Below are 18715 nucleotides of genomic sequence, written 5' to 3' on the forward strand. Positions count from 1 at the left end.
GAACAAGGCTGAGGGACAAAAGAAGACAAGCAGATGAATAGTTAACCTTAATAAGTGTCCTGGTTTCCACAGCCCGCGGCTAAGGGACACCCGGAGGCGGGCCCGGGTTTCACACCTGTACCTGCTCTCAGTAAACAAGCTGCTACCTGTTCAAACCGCTTTCCTTCACACCTGAGGTCAGCCCAGGCTGGATGGACGGTGGAGAGACAAAGACACTTAAAGCTCAGCTCAGGAAACAAAGGTTAGTTTACAGAGGGTCATGTGACAGGTAAACACCCGCCGTGTTGGCGGCTACTGTAAACAAACTGTACAGTGCTTTTTAACCACACTGACACCTGCCATTCTCTTTTTGACAACACACTGACTCCTAACATGCCAGGTCCCTCAAGAAAAAGAGATTTCAAATCTCAATGAGGCTTTTATCTGGTTAGATAAAGGATATCATAATAATTAAAGCTGCAAGCAGCGCTGAACGGGCCCTCGACCGGTGCATGATAGTTAAGCCCAAAACATTTCATGCTTTTCCCTCAAAGTAGTTGGACAGGCTGCAGTTTGTGCCCCTGGGTGGCACCATGGAGCATTAATGTTAGTGCAACCAGTGACACAAATGCACTGAGGCTGTGACACTGAACCTGTGTGTGTATTTTGGTCCTGATCCAACAATGAATAGGACAGCTATTACGGTCTTCATGAGGCAGCCAAGATGGTGAACTTTGACCGTCATTCGTGGCCACGCAAATTGAGGTACCAAAATTCCATTTGCAACTTTTCATTGTCGATGCGTGAAGTATACACAAGCCAATATTGGAGTTGATCAAACTAAAAAACCTAGGAGTATTTGAATGAAATGCATAGGCTATAAATCCACTGTTTGTGTCCAAATAGTGAACTTCCTGTTTGGAATTGACTATGGTCATAATAGACTTTTTTGTAGGTCTAGGCATGATTGTTATGCCCAACAAATTTCAGGCCTGTAGCTTAAAGTAGCTGGAGGGGCAAAAATTTTTAGCCTCTTGGTGGCGCTATGGAGCATTAATGTTAATGCATCCAATGATAGAAATGGAATCAGGATGTGACAGCGAACTTGTGTGTGCATTTTGGTCCTGATCCAACATTGTACAGGAGAGCTATTAAGATTTTTTTAAAACGGCAAAATGGTCAACTTTGGCGATCATTTGTGGCCACGCCCCCAAAAATTGTAACAATTTTATTACGATTATTAATCTTCAATGTCTCAAGTATAGACATGATCTGAGAAAAAACCTGGGACTAGTTCGTTCAAATACGTACCCTATGAAAACAATTTCACTAATTTCAGGCCATTGCCATTAGGGGGCGCTGTACTTTTTGGGAAAAGTACACATGGCTGTGTCAGTGGCGCAACACTGAACATGTGCGCCTGTTTCTGTGCAGATTGGAAAAAGTTTAAAAATGCCGAACTTTGAGCCCAAGTCGTAGCCACACCGAAAAAAATTATAAAAGTCTTATTATGATCACTGATCTTCACTATGAGTCGTATACTCAGGCCAAGTTTGGTGTCGATATGAGAAAAAACCTAGGACTAGTTTGTTCAAATACCTAGCCAAACATCGCTAAAATACGACATTTAGGGTCAAATAGCGAAGATCGTGTTTGGAATTCACGTTAGTCGTTAGAGACATTTTTGTAGGTCTAGACATGTTTGTTATGCCCGACAAATTTCGGGGCTGTAGCTCAAAGTAGCCAGGGGGCTGCAGTTTTAAGCCCCTGGGGGGCGCTATGGAGTGTTCATTTTGGGGAAAGTTGCAGATACATACATTTTTTCGAGCATGCAAATTAGCGGCTAGGCACGTTCACGTTTATTCCCAGCAAAAGGCACGCTCTGCTTGTGAAAGACGCCTGGTGCTCCCAGCCCAGCACGGCTCCAAATCTCTAGCCAGACTCTTCTCCTCTGTTGTTCACAAATGGTGAATGAATTACCGATCTCTATACGATCCACAGAGTCCCTTTCTACTTGAAGAGATGTTTGAAGACTCATCTGTTCAGGGAACACTTAGACCTTAATCTGAGCCTTCTCCTCTTTGCCCTCAGGCGGAGAATGAGTCAGAAGGTCCCAGACTCGGCTCTTATGATTTCTTAGCACTACTACTCATTTTGTTGAAGATTGAGGTATACTGTTGCAATAATTAATTGTGGTTTGTTGACTTGTTGATTATTATTGAGCTATTTTCAGACGTAAAGGAGCTTTTGAACGCGCTTGTTTGGGATCCCCATGCACATTGCGTCGTAGTGATCCACCCTGGAGCAGGCAAAGACGTGGGTAAGTTGGCAGACAGTGCAGAGCTGCAGACTGTGGACTCTCAGTAAACACAGGAGGTTAGTTATTAACAGCGGAATCAGAGCGAACCATCGTCTGCCTTCTCGTCTGGGATTCTTCAACCGTAAAATCGTAAGTCTGAAAAATCCAACGTAAAATCCTGGATCTCTTTATCGTGATGACATAGCTTGTTTTGATCGGTGTTGTTTGACATATTTGAGATGTTGTGCTTTTCTTTACTTCAGTGTTAAACCAGCTCTGTTCATCCTGCTTTCATCTGTCAGTAAACCTTTGATTAAACGAAGCGTATGAATAATAAAATAATTAGAAACACTGGGGTTTGATTGGCTGCAGGTCATGTCCCGCCTCCTCGTCTGCTTGTCGGTCATCGTTGCTCTGTGGTCGGTGTCGGTGCTCAGTCTGTCAGGTGAGTCTCAGGGACGATGGTTTTGAATCTTCAGTGATATGAAGACGTTGATGATTTTACCAACATTAAAGGGTTCTTCTGCTGTTTTCCAACCTTTATCTTGTGTTGAAACATTCTGGTTCCTCTTCGTCTTTCTCTCGCCCAGTGTTTTCTGACGCTCCGGAGGCTCACATGCTGCTCCGCACTCGCCGGGCGAACTCCTTACTAGAGGAGATGAAACCGGCTTCACTTGAGCGAGAATGCGTGGAGGAGGTCTGTGACTTCGAGGAAGCTCGAGAGATTTATGAAAACATGGAAGCCACGGTGAGACGGACTCTAAATCATCCATTAGACCCGGGGTCTGCAACCTTTACCTTCATGGGAGCCATTTTTCCTCAGCTCACTTTGACTGAAGACACTCTGTTTCCACAAAATCTACTTTATCTTCACAATAAACACAATAAAGTGTATAAATTCTATACAAGGTCAAAATCTAGTAAAGTCTTTTGAATTTACAATTATTTTTATTACAATTTATGTATTATTTATATTTATTAGTTTTCTTTTTTAAATAAAGTTGCTAATATTTCAAAAAGTTTAAATATAAAAAATTATCAACAGGTTAAATCAAAATGAAAATTTTAAAAAAAAAACTTGAAATTTTTTTGCATTTTGAATTTTGAATTTTTGAATTATTTTTTCAAAATTTGCAAGAAAAGCATTTTATTTATTAAAACATAAACAAAACTTTAAAAAAATGGAAATTTAAAAAAAAGTTGCAAAAAATAAAAAAAAAATCTTTTTCTTTTAAATATATATATATATATATATATATATATATATATATATATATATATATATATATATATATATATATATATATAAAATTTTTTTTTTTACAAATTTTGCGTCAATGTCTTTAAACATCAATACCCTTTGTAGGAAAAAAAAAATACGTATACTAATACTAGTTTTTTGAAGCTATAAGGAGCCACTGCAAAGGAGTCAAAGAGCTGCATGAGGCTCGAGAGCCACAGGTTGAACACCCTTGCTTTAGACAAACTGTTCGTCATGTTTTCTTTGAGTATTTCACAGCTCTGGGATCTTAATCTTGGAAGTTTTAGACTTTAAAACCTGAAGAGTAGAAAAAGTGATCTGAGTCTGACGTTTTGTCTTCACAGCTGGAGTTCTGGACGGTGTACACAGGTAGAAACTCTGAGCATGTTCCCTCCTCGTCTTGAACCTCTTCTTGTTCGTTGAATGCGAAAAGATGAGACGACGTAACGTCTGTTGACTCGGCCTCGTTTCAGATGGGAACCAGTGCAGCTCCAACCTGTGCGTTCAGGGGAGTTTTAGGGGAGACACTGCGACCAGCGTGAGTGAGACTCACAGATTTAAGTCTCGACTTTCCCCTGATCCCAGCAAACGTTGAACAGCCCTTTCATTGTGTCTCAGCTCAGACAGCGACAAACTGCTCCGTGGACAATGGCGGCTGTGACCATGGCTGCACAGAAAGCCAGGACGGTCTGTCCAGAACCTGCAGCTGCTTGAGCGGGTACAAGCTTGGTGATGACACCAAGTCATGTCAGCCCAAAGGTGAGACACGGCGTGATTTTAAGATGATGTAAGAGCTCAGTGGAGTCACGTTTCAACATGTCCGGGCAGGTCCGTCGTCCTGCGGCCAGGTGCTGATCCACAGGTCGTTGTCCACCGAGCCGGTGGACGGCATTATGCCCTGGGCGGTGGGAGGGGAGGTGGGGACGAAGGGCGAGAGTCCCTGGCAGGTAACTCCACTCACCTGTCCCATACTGATGTTTCAACATCACGCACATTTCTTGGATACTTACAGATTAGAAACAGAAATCCAGCTTAAGTACTTTGTCGTCTTTGCACAGGTTAGTTATCCTTTGTGCAACCAGTCAAAAGGTTGACGTCCAGGTTTAGCTCAGAGGAAACTAAAACATTAGTATCCGAAGAAAAGAAACAACAACAATAAAACAGAGGACTAAAGAAGAACTGGTTTGAACCTGGGTAAAGATGAACTCATTTTTTTGTCCAGGTTTTGTTACTGAACCGTCGATCGCTTTTGAGATGTGGAGGTGTGCTGATTGACAAGAACTGGGTCCTGACGGCTGCTCACTGCCTCGCCAGCAACGAGAGGCTCTTTGTACGGCTCGGTGAGTCCACAGAGAGACGGAAGAAGCTCTGGACTTAGCCAGGATGCTAATTAAGTCCCTTAACTTGGAATAAACCTGAGTAAAGCAGAAGCAGATGGGTTAGAAGCAACAGATTAAAAGTAGAGTCATAGAGTGCGTAGAAAGACAGGATCAGCAGAGACAGCACATGTGACTAAAACTGACTTCCTACGCTCCGGTAAAACAGTTTCATTTCTCCTCAGGTGACTACGCGAGTTTCAGAGATGAAGGCACCGAGGTCAATTTAAGTGCCCAAAAAACCTTCATACACCCCGGCTACAACAGCACGACGATAGACAACGACATCGGCCTGATGCGCCTAAAGACGCCGGCCCCCTTCTCCAACTACATCGTCCCGATCTGTCTGCCGGAGCGCGAGATGGCAGAGCGGGTGCTCCACCTCAACGGCACCCTCACCGTGGTGACAGGCTGGGGCAAAGATGGCGACCATGGACGCATTAGCTCATTACTCAACGCTATCAAAGTCCCCCTGGTTGATCGAGACACCTGCGCCCGTCACATGTCCAACAACATCTCTGACAACATGCTTTGTGCCGGGATCCTGGGGAAGCAGATAGACGCCTGCGAGGGGGACAGCGGCGGACCCATGGTCACTCAGTACCGGGACACGTGGTTCCTGGTGGGCTTGGTGTCCTGGGGGGAGGGCTGCGAACAGGAAGACAAACTGGGCATCTACACCAAGGTGTCCAACTACAACCAGTGGATCCAACAAGTGATGGAGGAATGGGACAGTACTCACCCCCCACAAGACCCCCCGAGTGTCTGAACCACCACGACCCACAGCAGTGACCCAGAAGTTGTTGGGGATGTTCTATATACTTGTTAAAAATGTGTACACATGAAAAATAAATCTAAATCTTAATGTTGGATCTCAATCTGAATCTTTAATCACTTGTCAAGTGTAAAGATAAATGTTTAGAAATTATGCAAAGCAGGCAGGTCAGGGCTTGTCGTCCACGCCCCCTGGAGTTGCCTCAGGTCATGTATCCCCGTCCACGCCACCCAATTTGGAATTTCTACTGATTTTCTCCTGAAATTTTCACGTTGATATCGTCACAGACTGAATAATGGGACTGAGAATTACAAGGCTCAGTGAATGCATCATCCATGATGAGTTAGCTATGGGACGCGCTCGTCCGAGGATTAAATACAGAGCCACATTTTATATTTTTGTCGTGGTTACAGCCAACAGTAAGTGGTACTAAGTGGTCAAATCAAGAACATCAAAACGTGCGTTAAGTCTTACCCCTAAATTCCAGGTTCTAGTGTGAATACCAATATCACACGATCACCATCCACTCCCATAACTTTTGATATGTCAGTCCACACCTTGTCCTTTCTGTCTGTATCCGTATAAAAAGGATGTTTGGGATAATACAGAATGTCCAACTTCTCCTCTTCCAAGATCAGGGGGCGCACATACAGGGGAAATTTACGTTTGAGAGTTTGTGCATTGTGTTTTATTTGAAATCTCCCGGGTACTTCACACGGTGACTTCCTGTCTGGTGCTTTCTTATTGACAGTGAATTTACGAGGTTTGGCCAGCAAGAAAATAGACCTGAAGCGTATTTCTCGCGCCTGGATGCGCGCTGGCGCTTGCAGTGTAATTTGAATGATAGATCACAATGGAAGATAAGTGCTCCGCAGTACATTTCACGAGCATGGCGGTGCGGCGCTCGCGGTGCCATTTAGGGGTTAGGGTCTCTTTCGCAGATGCTACTATACGAATTGAAGGCTCGTCCTTTAATACTTTAAAGCAGGGCTGGGCAACGATTAAAACCTTTAATTGTGATTAATCGCATGATTTCCCTGATTAATCACAATTAATCGCATTGTGAAAGTGCCATAACATCTGTCATGCAAACACTAAATCAGTACTTGTTATACAGTAATAGTTAAATCACATGTTTAGTGCAAATCAAATTTACAAAAAGTAAATACAAAATTAAAACTTATTGCCACTGTCAGGGCATTAAAGTGATACTCTGGGATGGAACAAGTTGGGTCCTATCACAAGGTTTAGGGCAGAAATGACCCCTACAGCAGAGTTTTTGTGCAGCAGAAGCCCAGAGCGCTCACACCAAACAACCCCTCCCTGCTCCTCTGCAGGTTTCCTCTGCACTCAGACGGGGCCATATTTAACTTGACCAAAAACACAAATAAACGGACTCCCACCAAAAAACTCTGATATCAGTCTGCATTCACGCTTTATTTAGAGAATTTTCAGCGCGTAACTTTCACACAAAAACACCGCTAAATAAGGCTCTAGTTCTCATCGTGTCTCTTCGTCCTGGCAGACTACCTGCGTTTGTTTACATCTGGCACGCTGTGCGCGCGGACTGATACACTAAGCGGCGAGAGCATTTAAGTTCCGTGGCGTTGCCCCTCTTCTCCATGCTTGTTTTGGTTACTCATCGTGTTTTTCCGCCAGTTTCACTTCCGGTTCCACCGCGGTCAGCAACAGACATTTACAGGTGACTGAAATTTTACATCCGGCGCCCAAATCTGGGACTTTTAGAAACGAGCTCAGTCTGAAGATCCTCCATGCTAACAGGCTAACACTGCAGTGCTACACAAGAGAAAGACAGCCTGTCCTCTCCTTTGATGATGTCATCAGTGCTTTGATGACGTCTTACTGCCCTCTAGTGGTCTGGGAAGGTTTGGCCCTTGAGGAAAACACAGACACACAAGTGGAGGCTCCACCATTTAGTTCCTGGGACTGTTGTACCAGGAACTAAACGGTGGAGCTTAATATCCTTTATCTTTTGTTTGACCTGATGTCAGTTTTTGGACAGTTGGAAAAAATATATATTTTCTCTAATATCTGTAACTCATCTGGAAACAGTCATTAAAAATCGGAGAAAACTCTGTCTCAGTGTCATAAAACATTTACATGAAGTTTTACTTTGAAAGGGAGGTTCGTGTGTGTGTGTGTGTGTGTGTGTGTGTGTGTTGGCAGACAGTGCAGAGCTGCAGACTGTGGACTCTCAGTAAACACAGGAGGTTAGTTATTAACAGCAGAATCAGAGCGAACCATCGTCTGCCTTCTCGTCTGGGATTCTTCAATCGTAAGTACAAATCAAAACCTCCTCGTCTCGGGAATCAAAAGCCAACTCCTGGATCTCTTTATCGTGATGACACAGCTTGTTGTGCGACATGGTCTTGTTCTTCCTCTGGGCTCTGCTGCCCCTGTTGTTTAGGCTGTGGGGTCAAAGGTCACGGGGGTTCAAACAGGGATCATGTCCTGCTGTGTGTTTGGAGATATTTGAGACGTTTTGATTTTTCTTTCTTGTCTTCAGCGTTCGAACAGTTCATCTGGTCAGAAAACCCTGATTCTGTAGATTTACTGGGGTTTGATTGGCTGCAGGTCATGTCCCGCCTCCTCGTCTGCTTGTCCGTCATCATTGCTCTGTGGTCGGCGTCAGTGCTCAGTCTGTCAGGTGAGTCTCAGGGATGATGGTTTTTATTTTGTCAGCAACACTAAGATACAACCTGTGTGATAATAACCCAACCAGCCTGAGATCCTCTCCTGTCAGATGTGAGTCTGACTCATCGTCCTCTGTTTGCTGAAGCTGTGCTAAAACCAACAAAGGACCTGACTTGATCATTTCAAGGTTTTTTGCCATTTCCAACCTTCCTCTTTGTCTTTCTTTCGCCCAGTGTTCTCCGACGCTCCGGAGGCTCACATGCTGCTCCGCACTCGCCGGGCGAACTCCTTCCTGGAGGAGCTGAAACCAGCTTCACATGAGCGAGAATGCGTGGAGGAGGTCTGTGACTTCGAGGAGGCTCATGAGATTTTTCAAACCAGGGAGGCCACGGTGAGACGGACTCTGTTCCTCATCTTTCTTTGAGTATTTCACAGCTCTGGGATCTTAATCTTGGAAGTTTTAGACTTTAAAACCTGAAGAGTAGAAAAAATGATCTGAGTCCGACGTTTTGTCTTCACAGCTGGAGTTCTGGACGGTGTACACAGGTAGAAACTCTGAGCATGTTCCCTCCTCGTCTTGAACCTCTTCTTGTTCATTGAATGTGAAAAGATGAGACGACGTAACGTCTGTTGACTCGGCCTCGTTTCAGATGGGAACCAGTGCAGCTCCAACCTGTGTGTTCACGGAAAATGCGTGGATCTGTTTCAGGACTACGCCTGCAGGTGTCACCGCGGGTACGAGGGGAGACACTGCGACCAGCGTGAGTGAGACTCAGACCCACTTTCCCCTGATCCCAGCAAACTTTGAACAGCCCTTTCATTGTGTCTCAGCTCAGACAGCGACAAACTGCTCCGTGGACAATGGCGGCTGTGACCAGGGCTGCACGGAAAGCCAGGACGGTCTGTTCAGAACCTGCAGCTGCTTGAACGGGTACAAGCTTGGTGACAACGCCAAGTCATGTCAGCCCAAAGGTGAGACACGGCGTGATTTTAAGATGATGTAAGAGCTCAGTGAAGGTGTCACCTTTCCAACATGTCCGGGCAGGTTCGTCGTCCTGCGGCCAGCTGCTGATCCACAGGTCGTCGTACTCGGAGCCGGTGGACGGCATTATGCCCTGGGCGGTGGGAGGGGAGGTGGGGAAGAAAGGCGAGAGTCCCTGGCAGGTAACTCCACTCACCTGTCACACACATGTTGTGTTCAGGTCTGCCTGTCAGCCAGGAGGCCGGTTAGTAAGAAAATAAGTTTGGATTCGGCAGCTCATTACATTATATAAACCCTATTATCATTTGATTCTCTCTTCTCCCATCGTTTTTTTTGCGCTTTACTTCTCCTTCAAAATTTGTCTGATTTTCACCTTTTAAATCTTAAATTATTCAGCTGCCCCAGAACATGGGTGCCTTAACTTTTCACTTCTTTAACCCTTAAACTTTTTGATTAATTCAGCTTATTTGGACAAAATTTGCTGTATTTAAATGAATGGAAAACGTCAGCTTTTCTGCCTAAAACTCCCTCAACTTTGAGATGCTATAACTTCAGCATACTTCGGCTTACAGACAGCAATTTGGCTTAAAAATGTTCTCTAATCTTTCTTTTTTTCATGTATGATGCAACTTTTAAGTATGTTAAACAGTTTTTAAGATTTCACTGTTTAAGCAACGCAAACTTTTCAGGTGTGTGACATCATCACTCAGAGTGCAGGAAGCTGCTGATGAGACGTTGTAATTGTCTTGAAAAAACTGCCATAAATTCCACAAACTTAAATCCACAAACATAACTAAAAGATAAAAATTTTCCCTAGATCCTCCTGCTTCAAAGAAGGGGAGTATGTAAACACAAAGTTGTACCAATGGGCTAAAAAATGGCCAAATGTGAGACAAAACGTCTTTTTCCCACAACCTGCGGTAATGCTATCTCTGATCGGAATTTTCAGCTGAGTAACATTTGTAACCACTTTTTCAACTCGCCACCCTGGCCCTATTTTCGTCATTACAAACACGTAAAACACATCACTGTGTTTGCCAGAGTCTTGAGATGCTCACAGTCCAAATCTTTTTTCTGACAGCTCTTATGGTTTTGGAGATTAAGACCCTTATTTTCACTATAATTTCAATTCTTTGTCATCTGTCTTGAACAGAAGTTTGACAGTTGAAGCACTCAAGCAGCCTAACGAGCAGGTTACCATGAAAACCTTTCATCTCACACAACTGTTTGTAAAATGCTGTGCTGTACCAGAGCTGTTTTAACTTTATGGGCTCCCAAACTGACAACTCAGTTCGGTGGGGACCCTTCTATGCTTACTTTTGCCAACAACACAAAATAAATAATCAAAATAAAAATCTTCTTTGTTGATCTGGCGGGCTCCCTAAACTAACAGGGGTGGTTGGACCCATGTGGTCAGACAACTCTGTTGCGTACAAATTTTACAGGATGCAATTTTTTGGAATGCTGGTCCAAATGAGAATAAATAAATATCAACTAAACCAAAAAAACGTTCTAACAGGCTAACACGCCCTCTGATTTTCTGACTAACAGGCCTTCTGACTATAAGATGCAACGCTCCAAAAAACCCACCAAATTTTAGACCCCAATATTAAGTTATCACCCATTAGTCATAATTTCAGCTATAACAAGAGAGGGGACTAAAAAAGGAATCGGTTTGTATCAGGATAAAGACAAACCTGTTTTTGTGTCCAGGTGTTGTTACTGAACGCTCGAGGGCGTTTCCAGTGCGGAGCTGTCCTAATTGACGAGAGCTGGGTCCTGACCGCCGCTCACTGCCTCAATAACCACCTGAGATTCCTTGTACGGCTCGGTGAGTCCACAGAAAGACAGAACAAGCTCTGGACTTAGCCAGAATGCTAACGAAAATGAAAAATAAGTGAATTGTGACATTGTGAAGCAGAAACAGAGTGCGATGTGTTTCCTCAGGTGACTACGAGCGTTTCAGAGATGAAGGCACTGAGGTCACTTTAAAGATCCAGAAGACTTTCAAACATCCCAACTACGACAGCACGACAGCAGATAACGACATCGCCATGATGCGCCTCGAAACACCAGCCCCTTTCTCCAACTACATCGTCCCGATCTGTGTGCCGGAGCGCGAGATGGCTGAGCGGGTGCTCCACCTCAACGGCACCCTCACCGTGGTGACAGGCTGGGGCAAAGACGATGAGGAAAGTGGCCGCATGAGCTCAGCGCTCAACATCATCAAAGTCCCCCTGGTTGATCGAGACACCTGCGTCCATCACATGTCCCACAACATCTCCGACAACATGCTGTGTGCCGGGATCCTGGGGAAGAAGATAGACGCCTGCGAGGGGGACAGCGGCGGACCCATGGTCACTCTGTACCGGGACACGTGGTTCCTGGTGGGCTTGGTGTCCTGGGGGGAGGGCTGCGGCCGGGAAGACAAACTGGGCATCTACACCAAGGTGTCCAACTACAACCAGTGGATCCAACAAGTGATGGACGACTGGGACAGTACTCACCACCCACGAGACCCCCCGAGTATCTGAACCACCACGACCCTCAGCAGTGACCCAGAAGTCTGATCCCTACTTCAGTAAAATGTTCCACTTTTTAAATAAACTGATTCTGTCCCAAGAGCCTCAGTTTTTCCTTCTCTCCTCCATCATCACCACGACATACCACTTTGATAAATTGCAGCTCCCCCAGAGTGTGCCTCGGCTATGACTGATAAGCTAAAGAAGCTGAGCTCCAGAAGCTAACTTTAGCTAACAATGATGCACGATCACCAAAGAACAAAAATGAGAACAAAACAGGCCAATGAACTCCCAACAAAGAGACATGATGAACACAGCTAGGAGCTAACGTTAGGCTAACTTAAGCTAACACTAGAGAAAATCCCAAAGCGTCCGTCAGACTGCAGTTGTGGTTCTAGTGTTAAAGATAACTTTATGTTTCTTTACAGCAAATACGATGTCAGCTGACCTTAGAGCAGATGGAGACATCCTTCTTCATTTGATTCACTCAGAGCTGATGTTGATCTGCTGCTCAACCTTATCCAAAGAGGACATTTTTCTCTGTCCAGATGTATTTGAGGTAAGGCTTAAAAATAATCCCAGAAAAAACTCATCAAACTGAATGAAAACTGACTTTCTGCAATTTATTTCAATGGACCTCCGGGAGAATGTTTGAGTGTATGGGAATGTCAGTATGCAACATGATTGGCTAATCACTTCTGAGGGTGGGACTTTGCCATAGGTCAGTTAGGGGAAGCTGCTAGCTGTCTTTTCATGCTACATTTTGGCCTCTGTCTCTTTAAGACCCTTCAAAGCATTTAGGAACTCTGGATCCGATCATTCTGGATCAGGGGTCAGGAACCTTTACTTTCATAGGAGCCATTTAGCCTCAGCTCACCTGGATTAAAGTCATTCAGGAGCCACAAAATCTACTTTATCTTCACAATAAAGACCATAAAGTTATAAAATTCTAACCATAGAAAAAAATTACTGAATAATTTTCTCACCGAGGATTTTTCTTTTTGTTTATAAAATTTTACATGTGATGTGTTAGATTTTTATTATCAATAAATTTGTTATTATTTAAAAACAGTGAACATTTTGGAATATAGATATAAATTTGCAAAATATATGAAAATTTAATGAGTTGTAAATTTTTCTAGTTTTTAAAACATTTTAGAACATTTATTTTAAAAGGTGCAAATCCCCCCTCCCCCCCAAAAACAAAAAAAATAAAAAAATAAAATAAGAAATAAATAAAGAAATTGGTTAAAAAAAATATAAACTGAATTTCAAAACAAAATGTTCTAAATTTACCAAAGAAAAAGAATTATCCAAAAAACTGCAGAATTTTTCTCAAAAATGGAAAGTAAAAATTTGTAGAAATTAAGAAAATGTGAAATTTTCAAACTCTTCAAAAAAAGTTTATATTTTCTTAATTTGGAAAAATGTCAAAAATATATACATAAATAAAAAAAAAGACAAATCATGCCTCTTTATAGACACTTACCAATTAGTGACGTCGCAGACTGAGTCATCCTGGCATTTCTTTAACACACAGTGGTTTGGTTTGAGACTTTGCACACCTTTGGCATCATCATCCAACATTTGAACTTCCTGTTTGTCTGTAAAAATGTTTGTCTGCACAGAAGGAACAGCAAAGCATCTCTTTGTTTCTCAACAGTAACAAAGCTGAGTCCTGACTGCTGAACACATTTATTTAAGTTTTCACTAGTTACAACAGACGTTGTTTTCAACCATTGCTTTAATACATTTCTAATCGGCAGCACCTGAACACAAAGACACCTGAGAGTCACCTACTGTTAGCCTGTCACTTTAAGACCATCCACATGTTCTGAAAAAAAAACACATGAATCTCAAAACTACCCTGACAGTAAAACAATCACTGACTCTCTGAGTTATTTTCTATGGAAACGCTGCCATCTTGAGGTAGAATGTGGAACTGCAACTACAAATGAGACAGAAAGAGAAGTTGAGTGTCCAGAAACCTTACGTTAAAGCATATTTCTTTAACTGTACAAGGTTGGTTTTCCCTTTTTTAAACTTCAGATACATTTGATTTAGAATTTTAAACATCTGCTCAGAGACAGAAAACAAGGTATTACAGAAAACCTGAGGTCACAAAAAAGACACTAAACACAGGCTGGAGTTCATTTTCAGGAAGTTCCCAAATACACCTGGATAGTCTGAAGGATCCCTGCAAGTGATTCAACTTTTAAAAAGGTTTAAGTGTGCTCAACAAATCAGATCAGAAGTCGAGCAGTGACTTTAGTTAAAGTGTTGCTCTGATTTGGACTGGGTGAAATTAAAGAGGGGTATTGTGCTTTTTTAAAATCTTTTTTTTTTGTCCCTCTGGTGCCCCCATAGTATCTTGAAATGATTCACAGTTGAACAAAAACGTCTCTTTTTCTCTCTCTGGTGTCTTAGAAAACCCATTTTTGAGCTTCTGTCTTGAAACACTTTGTTTCTTTAAGGCTCCTTGCTCCACAAACCCCCTTCGCTCTGATTGGCCAGCATTCAGGAAGCCTCTTTTAAGGGGGGCGGAGCTATGGCGTTAATGTTAGTGAGTACAGGATGCACAGGCATTTTATCCACCATAGTAGTGCTCCTAACTAGATCAGATCGAGACGCTTTTACCTGAAGACACCAGGATCAGCTGTTACATCGCTCTCTTCATATTAATCTGATCTTTGTTAATTATTATTATTATTAAAATCTTACTTGTTTGGTTTAAAAACAGCAGATTTTAATTAATTCTTGTGGTTACATCTCGTCCACGGGGAACCAAATGTCTTCACAGCACAGTTTTTAAAGTCTCTAAAAGCAAAGTTTGCTCTAATCACTGCTAAGACAAACTATATAACATCATATTATTTTATTTATTTGTGCAAATTCACCAGTTTTTTTCCAGTTTCTCTTTAAACTACAGAGAGAAGAAGTTTATGACTAACATGATTATTAGAGGATTATTGTGCTACGCTGTGTACGAGGTAATATTGTGCGTTTTATTCTCTTTATCTAGTTTGCTTTCTAATGACTGTCTCTGTTTGTTAAGGTTACTGTGAAGAAGCTGCCGGAAACTTCAGTATTTTTCATCTTTTTGAGCTTTCAGCCGTTGCTTTTGAGCGTCGTTCTCTGCAGCGTGTAAAGCACTGATTCCTCCTCGAGGTTAAACTCTGGATAAATGAAGCTGCTCTGCCTGAAGCCCTGACTTAAAGATCCGTGAAATCACAGTGAGAGAGGAACCGAAGTCCAGAGTGGACCCCGCAGCCTGACGGACCTGGACCGAGGATTTCTGAGTCTCTGTCAGTCCGTCTCTCCTCGCCTCTTCTTCAGCTCCTTTTCGTACCGCTGCAGCTGCGTCATGAAGCCCGGGTTTGGGTCGATGACGTGGCGAGCCGTCTTCACTTTCTGAGTAAAAAAAGGAAACAAAGGTCAGAAAAAACAAGGGTGTTCAACCTGTGGCTCTGGAGCCTCATGCGGCCCTTTGACTCCTTTGCAGTGGCTCCTTGTAGCTTTAAAAAAATATTCTTTGAATAAAGAATAGTTATTTTTCTTCCAGAGGGTATTGATGATTAAAGAAACTGACACTTAATAAAATCCTGTGTTAACATTTAGTTGAACTAAATCTTCATCCCATCTGTCAATAAAGCCTGCCACCGCTCTGATGATAAAAAAAAAAATAAGTTTGGAGATATTATCAATATATGTTATTACATTCAAGTTTTCTTTAAAAAAAAAAACAGAAATTTTGAAAATTAATAATTTTTGCAAATTTAGAAAAAATTTTGTGAGTTTTTTGAAATTTTTTGTAAATGTCGAAAATGAAGTTTTTATGAAAATAAGTAATTTTTTTGGTCATGAAAGATAGTAAAAAGTCAGCCTAGATGGATTATTGTAAAATTGAAGAGATCAGTTTAATAATTTTTAATATATTTAGAATTCAGATATTATAATTATTATCATTATTATTATTATTATCATTATTATTATTATTATTATTTTTATCATCATTATTATTATTATTATTATTATTATTATCATTATTATTAGAGATTTTTAAAGATTCTATTTTATATCTTTAACCTCTCAAATAACTACTATAATTTAAATTCATACTTAAACATGAATAAATAAGTGAATAAATAAATAAATAAATAAATGTATAAATAAATAGATACTGGCGTTATTTTTTTTTTACCATTATAAAAAATTAGAAACACTTTAAAGTCCAGACCAGTTGATTTTCTGAAAATAATTTAAATTTTGACTGTTGTGTGCAAATTCTTATAATTTTGTGTGAATTCTTCCATTAAAAGAAAAAAATCTCAATTCAATTTAAGCTCAGAAATAAAAAAAATGTTGAAATAAATAAACATTTAAAATTCAATTTCAGAAGTTTGAGGTTTAATTTAGAAGTCTTACTTTGATTTCATTTAAACTCACTCCACACAAAAGTAAATTCTCTTTACAAAACAACAGACTGTAATCTGTTCAATCTCTAAAACTAAATTTGTTGTATTGTTGCTAAATACATGAAGTCTCCTGCACAAACACTGTTCAAAATGGATAGAATTTTTTAATTTTCTTTTTTTGGACAATTTTTTCAAGTTTCAAAATTTTCAAGTTTTTTTTTTATTTTTTTGCAAATTTATTTAAAATAAAAAACCAAGCCATCACATGAACAATTTCATTAATTCTAAATTAACTTTTCTTTCCCATAATTATTCACTAGATTTAACTATGTGTAAAATTTTACATACTTTTTGGCTTAATTGTAAAGACAAAGTAGATTTTGTGGCTCTTGAATGACTTTAATCCAGGTGAGCTGAGGAAAAATGGCTCTTATCAGAGTAAAGGTGTCAGACTGCTGAACGACCCCGATGAAAACCAGACAGAATCACCAGGTGAAGGTCCCTCGGGTCACCCACCTGCAGCGCATCCGTCAGCGTCAGTTTACGGTGTTTCATCAGGTAAGCGATGCAGACGGTGGCCGAGCGGCTGCGTCCGTTCTTGCAGTACACCACGCTCCGCCCTCCTCGGTTCGCCTCCTTCTGGATGGCGTCGGCGCAGCGGTCGAAGTGGGCGTAGAGGTCCTCGTTGGGGTCGTCGTAGACGGGGACCTGCAGCTTCTTGAGGCCGTCGGCGGAGGGGAACGGCTGCTGCTTGGACACGTTGATGCAGAGCGTCACCGCCTCCTGCTGGATGAGCTCGTCACTGCAGGCCGAGCGGGCGTTGCTGATGAACAGACACTTGGTGACTTTGCAGAGCTGCAACATCCTGGAGATCTGACCCTCGCAGGCTCCCGTACTGATCGAAGGACGTCTGCTCAGAGAGAGTCAGTTTGAATCTTTAATCCAAGTCAAAAATTGGCGTAATATCTTTAATAATGACTGTGTTATCAAAGAGAAATGGGTTATGATGACTAGTGGACACTTAGGGTACTGCAGTGAAAAAATGAAACTATGGTTAATAAACAAATTATGCTAATTATCAACCCAACAATACTAAATCATTATTATTCTGATAGATTTAAGAAGCCTTAAATCTACATCTTTATAAACATTCAGCACAAATAAACATAAAAGCTGCTGAAGTCAAAGGAATTAAATCTGGGTTAACTTTTAGCTCTGTTTTGGTCTCAACCACCTCCAGAACATTTCAATAAATTATTTAAAGGTAGGGATTTTCATAAAAAAATAATAAAACATCTACTTTTACAGGAATAATCCTGCTCAGTCGTCTTCTCTGGGCCTCTATACATGTGTGTCAGTGTCAGTGTCTGCCTCAACCCCCTCCTCTGCCTGGATGTTGATGTTTTAGTTGTTTCTGGGTAAAGAGTTAGCATGGTTACCTCAACCGAGTGACTTTGCACGTTGATCATAACAAGTGGAAGAAGCGGACACAAAACACAGGAACACACGTAACGAGAAGCCCTACAGACCCTACCTTAAATATAATATTCAACATTTAAAATAATCATCTTTTAACCTTTAACGAGCTCCATCAGGATTAGCTGAGAACAGACAGAATCTGAAAGGCTGAATAAGAAAAGAGGAATAAAGGATGTAACAGAGGCTCAGTGATGCTTAAACTGTCAATCAGGGACATCAAACCCAGTGACCCCACACAAACAGCGGTCAGTGAACGCCTCACCTCAACACAAGGACGGCGCGGCTCGCGTGCAGCTGTCAGCCTCTCCTCCTCCTCCTTCTCCTTCTCCTCCTCTTCCTTTCTGTGTCCCCCTCTTTCTCTCCTCCTTTTCTCCGTTTCTTCCCACAGACTGTGGACCGAAGACTTCAGGTCTATCTGGTCTCTTTTGGTCTCCTCATGACCCTGGTCCGCTCCTGATCCAGACACCGCTGATCTATTTATAGCCCGCGCTCCGGCAGCTGCTCCGCTGGGTCCTAAAGCCCGACGGGTTCAGAGGAGACCCGGAGAATGAGCAGGGGACTCGGATCCAGAACATCAGGATGATCCCGATCCCACCAGAGGCTGGATTCAGGCTGTGTGTGAAAATAAAACTGAAACTGGACAAACGTTAATAAAAGACAAGGAACCGTTTTTTTCTTTTTCTTTTTTTCTTTTTTACAGTTTAAAAAACAAGAAAATACAATTATTATTTTTTCATAAAAGATTAGAAAAAAATACTAAAAAATCAGCCTCGATGAGTTATTGTAAAATTGAAGAGATCCGATTAGTAATTAATATATTAAGAATTCAGATATTATTATTATTATTATCAGTGTTGTTTTACAGATTCCAAATTTATATATTTAAACTCTCAAATAGCTAATTTAATTTAAATTTAAACTTAAACATGAATAAATAATTAAGTAAATAAATACATAAATAAGTAAAAAAAT

The 18715-nt window shown here is 41.6% G+C and overlaps 3 protein-coding genes across 3 annotated transcripts; 2 read left to right on the top strand and 1 right to left on the bottom strand.

Moving 5' to 3' along the window:
* The first annotated feature begins 2653 nt into the window (after positions 1–2653).
* Positions 2654–5684, top strand: LOC141804212 (vitamin K-dependent protein C-like). Its single transcript, XM_074688538.1, is given in 9 exon segments — positions 2654–2723; positions 2869–3026; positions 3884–3908; positions 4013–4048; positions 4051–4077; positions 4158–4298; positions 4368–4486; positions 4762–4879; positions 5101–5684. Coding segments are annotated over 9 exon segments (1278 nt in total).
* A 2226-nt stretch (positions 5685–7910) lies between these two features.
* On the top strand, positions 7911–11935 carry LOC141804563 (vitamin K-dependent protein C-like). The gene is made up of 9 exons (XM_074689040.1): positions 7911–7986; positions 8218–8358; positions 8579–8736; positions 8867–8891; positions 8996–9106; positions 9177–9317; positions 9391–9509; positions 11041–11158; positions 11275–11935. Exons 2-9 carry the CDS (start codon positions 8289–8291, stop codon positions 11859–11861), a joined length of 1329 nt encoding a protein of 442 aa, XP_074545141.1. The 5' UTR covers positions 7911–7986; positions 8218–8288; the 3' UTR covers positions 11862–11935.
* Positions 11936–13558: 1623 nt separating this feature from the next.
* Positions 13559–18219, bottom strand: dusp28 (dual specificity phosphatase 28). Its single transcript, XM_074688969.1, has 3 exons — positions 18006–18219; positions 16781–17174; positions 13559–15260 (listed from the first exon to the last, which is right to left on the bottom strand). Exons 2-3 carry the CDS (start codon positions 17126–17128, stop codon positions 15156–15158), a joined length of 453 nt encoding a protein of 150 aa, XP_074545070.1. The 5' UTR covers positions 17129–17174; positions 18006–18219; the 3' UTR covers positions 13559–15155.
* Positions 18220–18715: the final 496 nt, after the last annotated feature.

The sequence above is a fragment of the Halichoeres trimaculatus genome, unplaced genomic scaffold (assembly GCF_033239565.1).
Source record: "Halichoeres trimaculatus isolate MK-OKI-2021-1 unplaced genomic scaffold, fHalTri1.1 fHalTri1_scaffold_15, whole genome shotgun sequence".
Lineage (NCBI taxonomy): Eukaryota > Metazoa > Chordata > Actinopteri > Labriformes > Labridae > Halichoeres > Halichoeres trimaculatus.

Coding starts and splice junctions, on each gene's coding strand:
- LOC141804563 (XM_074689040.1), top strand. CDS start 8,289: ATGTCCCGCCTCCTCGTCTGCTTGTCCGTCATCATTGCTCTGTGGTCG. Junction 8,737..8,866: donor TTCAAACCAGGGAGGCCACG/GTGAGACGGACT, acceptor TTGTCTTCACAG/CTGGAGTTCTGGACGGTGTA. Junction 9,318..9,390: donor CAAGTCATGTCAGCCCAAAG/GTGAGACACGGC, acceptor ATGTCCGGGCAG/GTTCGTCGTCCTGCGGCCAG.
- dusp28 (XM_074688969.1), bottom strand. CDS start 17,128: ATGTTGCAGCTCTGCAAAGTCACCAAGTGTCTGTTCATCAGCAACGCC. Junction 15,261..16,780: donor CGCTGACGGATGCGCTGCAG/GTGGGTGACCCG, acceptor TTTTTTACTCAG/AAAGTGAAGACGGCTCGCCA.